This window comes from Corylus avellana, chromosome 5 (assembly GCF_965113065.1).
Source record: "Corylus avellana chromosome 5, dhCorAvel1.hap1.2, whole genome shotgun sequence".
Taxonomy (NCBI): Eukaryota; Viridiplantae; Streptophyta; class Magnoliopsida; order Fagales; family Betulaceae; genus Corylus; species Corylus avellana.
Window position 1 is genome coordinate 23,349,094 of NC_142494.1, and position 6,116 is coordinate 23,355,209.

General features: G+C 36.2%; 1 protein-coding gene across 1 annotated transcript; it reads left to right on the forward strand.

The window, feature by feature from the left end:
• Window positions 1–216: 216 nt before the first annotated feature.
• LOC132180612 (eukaryotic peptide chain release factor subunit 1-3) lies at window positions 217–5,995 on the forward strand. Its single transcript, XM_059593501.2, has 3 exons — window positions 217–392; window positions 4,005–5,483; window positions 5,584–5,995. Exon 2 carries the CDS (start codon window positions 4,036–4,038, stop codon window positions 5,347–5,349), a length of 1,314 nt encoding a protein of 437 aa, XP_059449484.2. The 5' UTR covers window positions 217–392; window positions 4,005–4,035; the 3' UTR covers window positions 5,350–5,483; window positions 5,584–5,995.
• The last annotated feature ends 121 nt before the right edge of the window (window positions 5,996–6,116 follow it).

A 6,116-nucleotide genomic window follows, 5' to 3' on the forward strand; every position in this document is an offset into this window, starting at 1 on the left:
ATTGATGTGGCACAATATGATTAAGTTTGAATTTATCTTATATTCAATCATGTAGTGTCACGTCCGTTTGTAAATTTTTTTTTATAAAATTTGTTTGTAAGCTTAGCATTTCTGTTAGTATTAATTGGTATTAACCGAACCGTCATTTAGGACTTTTAAATATTTTTTTTCCCAACTCAAAACTGCGTCGTTTTGCTTTTCTATAAAAACATCTCCTGCAGCCCTAAACCAAACTCACGCCTGCCCCTCTCTCTCTCGTCTCCAGACTTGCTGTCTTCGTGTCTCTCTCTCTCGTTTTCTCGCTGCAACTGCAAGCCCGTCGTCTCTCTCGTCTCCCGCCGTGTCCCTCTCTCGTCTCTCGTCGTGTCCGGTGTCAGATTTTCTCGATTCAGGTATAAATTTTTCGAGTTACTTTATTTAGGGTTTTTAAATTTGGGGGTTTCACTATTTATAGATTTTGATTATTTGATTTTGAATCTGTGATTCTTTGCTTTGATTTTATTTTCGAGTTAGTTTATATTATTAGGAGTACTTAGGAACGAGAATGATGGATTTTTACGCTACCTTGAGCTGATTTACGCTACCTTGATTTTTCCTGCAAATAAATTTTCTTCTTTTGGATAAGCATCTGCATGATAAAGCCCTGATTAACCGAAACTGACTTTTAACAGAACATTTTGAAATTACCGTTATAGCCGATACCCACCCTGAAGGCGAACCGGTACCACCTCTAGGTTTTGCTCCTCAATTCTGAATACCCTTTTCAATCATTATTTATTGCTTTTCTATACCCCTTTGTTGAGACCTTCGATTCCAGTATTGGTTTGGTATTTCTTTCTGTGATTTTGCACTTGTTGATACTGTTCTTGTCTTCTATTTTTTTTTTTTTTCCTGATTCGATCATATCACTATTACCCGTCACTGCTTTGCTGTTCGATTGATCTGATCAGCGTAGTTACCCTTTTTTTGGGATGAATTTAGTTACCTTGTCTTTATTTTTTCCTCTCTCCATAAGGATTATAAGATAGGGTTTTGACCAATGGCTTAGCCCATAATCTTCGTGGTTTCTGTCTGTTGGATGTATTAGCTGAAATACTAGTTCTAATATTGATGGTGACAGACAAGTTTTTTCGATGATTTTGGGTAAACTTTGTGGAGTCAGAATTCTAATTAAATTAAGGTGATTTTATTGAATATAATTCTTTGATTTCTATTTAGTTGTTTTTGAAATATTAACCTTTTGAATTTATGAACTTCTGAGAAAAGACCCGAAGGGTATAAATTATAAGAACTCTTATCTCTCAGTGTCTGTGTCTCTTGAAAGCTAACGACAAGACTCTTGTAAGGATCGGGTGTTTGAGGAGCTCCTTGGTAATGGTATGAATACAGTGATATTAATTATAGCGAGGAAGTGACTCATTGGAATGCTTCTATATTACTAAGCAAAAGAAGAGCTAAAATTATTCTTAGAAAATAGATAGACAACTTTATTCCGTAGTAATACAATATTTATTTGTGCAAATATCTGAAATTAGTCACAAGGCTGAATGAGTGATATAGCATAACTAGACTAAATCTATAGGCTTAACTTAAGCATTTGCGATTAAGGTAGTGTTCTAATTAAAACCTCATTTTGATGCGTTATCAGGTGTTTATGTGGCATTAAACTTTGGTTGTTTGGGATAGTTGCCTAACTTACCTTGTGCAGGTTAAATGGAAAATAATTTAGGTAATACGATCAAATCCATGACATTAAATTATTGAATTTGAATCAGATAGACATCCTTTACCATGAGTATTTGCATGACGCAAGTGAAGCTTTCTTTTCTTCCCTTGGTTTATGCATACAAGGGAGAGAGCAAGGGTTTTCTTTGAGATTTTTCTGTTGGAGATGATTTCGATGTTGTGACCATGGAGAATTGTAGTATTCAGAGTGAAGATCTTTCAATAGTATAGATTTTCTAGGGTCTGCGGTGCTTTTGTAATGAGATTGTATTGTTTACCTAGAGAGATGATATTCTTATATTTTTACAATATGTTTTCTACTCAAGTCTAGGGCATAAACTTGAGTGTTGTAATCTCTATTTAATAAATGCGGGTTGATTGAATTTGTTCTGTGGTTTTCTTTATACACCAGAAGTGTTTTCTTTGTAAAATTGTTGTGTTTTATCTCTTTTTTTTTGGTGCTTGATGCAACATAACTGGATCCAAACAAATAGACTTAAGCCTTTAAGTTGAAGTAGTATCTCAAAATATTGTTAGTGTAAGTGTTTAAGTCCTATACCAGATAGTAGTTACAAGATTGAATGACTGATATAACATAAAAGGATTAAAACCCGTAAGTTTAAGCTTTTGGATTTAGATGGTGCCCTAACATTTTATATCAAGATCTTACTTGTTTTCCCAACAAGTGGTATCAAAGTTGATGGTGGTGTATGGTAAGGCAAATGATGGTGGGTTTTTTAACAGTTTGAGCAAGGGCAGTCCATGTGCATAGACGATAAGTTATTCCATGATGAGACCCTTTTGCAGCTGGAGTAAGGATATGATGCATTGCATTGATAAGCTCATAAAGCCTATACAAATGATCTTAGTAGAGGTCTATAACAAACTTCCATGGCAGAGCAGTTAAGAGTAGATCTACCATTGGTTCTCATGGTACAGAAACAGTTATATTTATGATTTGTGAGCATTAGACAGCACTGACCTCTTGGTGGTGATATGTAACACTTGATAGAATTTAAAATGTTTCTATTTGAGAGGAGTATAGAGTTAATGTGGCGGACAACATACATGTGATGAGAAGATTGTTGAAGTATACATTGTTAATGTCATAAGAGTGAGTGATTGATGTGACATACTAACATAACTAAAAATATACCCATATGCTTAAGCTTTTTGATGATATGGTGTCCACCATGTTATATCAGTAATTAAATTGGAGACCTCCACAGCTCTTCTTAACCTTAAATAGTCAGGAAGGTCTTCTTTATTTGTTTTACCCCCACTCAAACCTCTCTTTGTCCATGTGTGTTTGTTCCTTTCATACAAGAGCACAGTATTTTGTATTTAGAGGGATAAGAAGTAGCATAAGGGACCTGATTTTATTTTTTTATTTTTTTTGGTTTAAAATCATTGTTTGGCCTTTACTTATCAAAAAAAAAAAAATCATTGTTTGGCCTTTGTTTACTTGGTGAAAATATTGAATAAATTAAGCTATTTTTATGCTGTAATTTTGAAGACCAGTTTTAGATGTCCCTAATATGTAAGTGAATAAGAGATGGATGAAAAACATTTGTGGTTAATCCCCCTGTTTGACTAGCTGCTTTTTCAAAATTAGAAAATACAACTATTATCAGGAATTTTATTTTTAGTTAGTTCTTATTGTCAATTTAGTAATAAGTAGTATTTTTTTAAAAAGAAATTTAGTTGTATTTCTTGCAAGAGTGGCCTTATTGATTCGTGTTGATAGCAGTTGATGCTGAATATCATGTCACATTGGTTATGTCTGAGCCTACTAATTGGATGTTTGATACTTAGCTTGGAATAATTTTGTTTTGTAGATTAGATATCATTGAAAGTGTTCTTTAATATATCACTTCATGTGCAGCAGCAACTTGTATGAGGATACCATCTGATTTCAGCAGTAGCCTAGCTGAAAATATAAAAGCATTTATCTTAATTATGTTAGTATGTTATTGTTGGAAGATGAATCTTCACATGATATAGGAACTCCAAACAGTGTCACGTGGTTGATCAATTTACGTTGCTTAGAAATTTAGAATTTACTTTTTCCAAATTTAATTTATGATTAATTTTGACAATGCTGTTTTTTACTCAACCTTATGCGTTCAGTAGATATTGCCTTATGTTATACTATCTTTTCTGAAGAAAATCCCTGTGCAGATCTCAATTTTTGTTTTATTAATCACTGTCGTAGGACTCTTTCTGGTCAGCTTTATCTTCTAAATATCTGTTAGCTCAATTTTTTGCTGTTTGTGCAGGATATCATCTACTGTGTGAGCGTTGTAATCAATGGCAGATGCTCAAGAGACTGATAGGAACATTGAGATATGGAAGATCAAGAAATTGATCAAAGCACTGGAAGCTGCTAGGGGCAATGGCACCAGCATGATTTCTCTTATCATGCCTCCACGTGATCAAATATCTCGTGTTACCAAGATGTTGGGTGATGAATATGGAACTGCTTCAAACATTAAAAGCAGGGTGAATCGTCAGTCTGTGCTTGGTGCTATTACATCTGCTCAGCAAAGGCTCAAGCTTTACAGTAAGCTTCCTCCCAATGGGCTTGTGCTGTATACTGGAACAATTGTAACTGATGATGGGAAGGAGAAGAAGGTCACAATTGATTTTGAGCCTTTCAGGCCCATTAATGCATCTCTTTACCTTTGTGACAACAAGTTTCACACAGAAGCACTAAACGAACTCTTAGAATCTGATGACAAGTTTGGTTTTATTGTCATGGATGGTAATGGGACCCTTTTTGGCACTTTAAGTGGTAATACCAGAGAGGTGCTTCATAAATTTAGTGTTGACCTCCCAAAGAAGCATGGAAGAGGAGGGCAATCAGCTCTACGTTTTGCTCGTCTTCGAATGGAAAAACGCCACAACTATGTGAGGAAGACAGCGGAGCTTGCTACTCAGTTCTTTATCAATCCTGCCACCAGCCAGCCTAATGTTGCAGGATTGATACTGGCTGGGTCAGCTGACTTCAAAACTGAGCTTAGTCAGTCAGACATGTTTGATCCTCGTCTTCAGGCCAAAATATTGAATGTTGTAGATGTCTCTTATGGAGGGGAGAGTGGTTTCAATCAGGCTATTGAGCTGTCATCTGAGATCCTGTCTAATGTGAAGTTTATTCAGGAGAAGCGTTTGATAGGAAAATACTTTGAAGAGATTAGCCAAGACACTGGGAAGTATGTTTTTGGTATAGATGACACACTGAAAGCTTTGGAGATGGGTGCTGTTGAGACACTTATTGTGTGGGAAAATCTGGATATTAATAGGTATGTGTTGAAGAATAGCACTACTGGTGAGATTATCATAAAGCACTTGAACAAGGACCAGGAGGCTGACCAGGGCAAGTTTCGGGATGCTGCCACCTCTACTGAACTGGAGGTTCAGGAAAAGCTGTCTCTTCTTGAGTGGTTTGCTAATGAATACAGGAGGTATGGTTGCACACTTGAGTTTGTGACCAACAAATCGCAAGAGGGATCTCAATTCTGTAGGGGTTTTGGAGGAATTGGGGGAATCCTGCGTTACCAGCTTGATATGAGATCAATGGACGAGTTTTCTGATGATGGAGAAACTTATGATGATTCTGAATAGCAGTTAGTCAACTGTTTCTCAATCCTGGTGCAGGAGAATGGGGCAAAAAACCCTGTACCAGAGTGCGCGATGTCGCACTTGCTTCGACTGCCCCTGAATTGTTGCTCCAAAAGCTTTGCAAAGTCTAAATCAAGGTTTTAATTTTATTTCCTTGGGCTCTTCTCTCTACACTTTTTTTCTTCTTGTTTTGTTTCCCTATTGTTTATTTTGTGCGTCATTTTTTCTTTCCTGAAGGAGATCAGATTGTTGTGAGCCTGACAAGCTTAGCGTGGTGATTTCATATGGATTTCAGAATGGAGCAGTTGGGCGGATCATCGGGATGATAAATATTATGCTATATTACTAGTTGTTTTGTTGCTTCGAGGGGAACGTATTAAGTTGCTTTCTATTTCTCGATCAACTTCAGTTGAATAATCAAGATGATCGAGACCCTGCAGTTGCTTGTTTCAACTTTTCAGAACCCCAGTTATGGGGTTTTTGTGGTTTTGCTGGAAACTGCATGCTATCTATGCTTTCTATTTTGGTCATTGGACAAATTTATTCCTAGTTGCCTTTTTATGTGGTAATTATATTTACTATGAATCAGCCTTGTCGGTATAATGTTGCATCCTATCTTATGAATTGCAATAAAGGAATGTTATATTAATTGTTGAGTGAAGTTCCTCTTGGATTATGATTGGGTTGCGGTCTTGGTCCTTCCCCACGTGCCATGTCAATTGTGGTATTCTGGTCGGCGAATAGAAAAAGGATAAAAAATTGAGTGAGAA

Bases quoted from the DNA above. Each gene is read 5' to 3' on its own strand.
- LOC132180612 (XM_059593501.2), top strand. From the start codon at position 4,036: ATGGCAGATGCTCAAGAGACTGATAGGAACATTGAGATATGGAAGATC.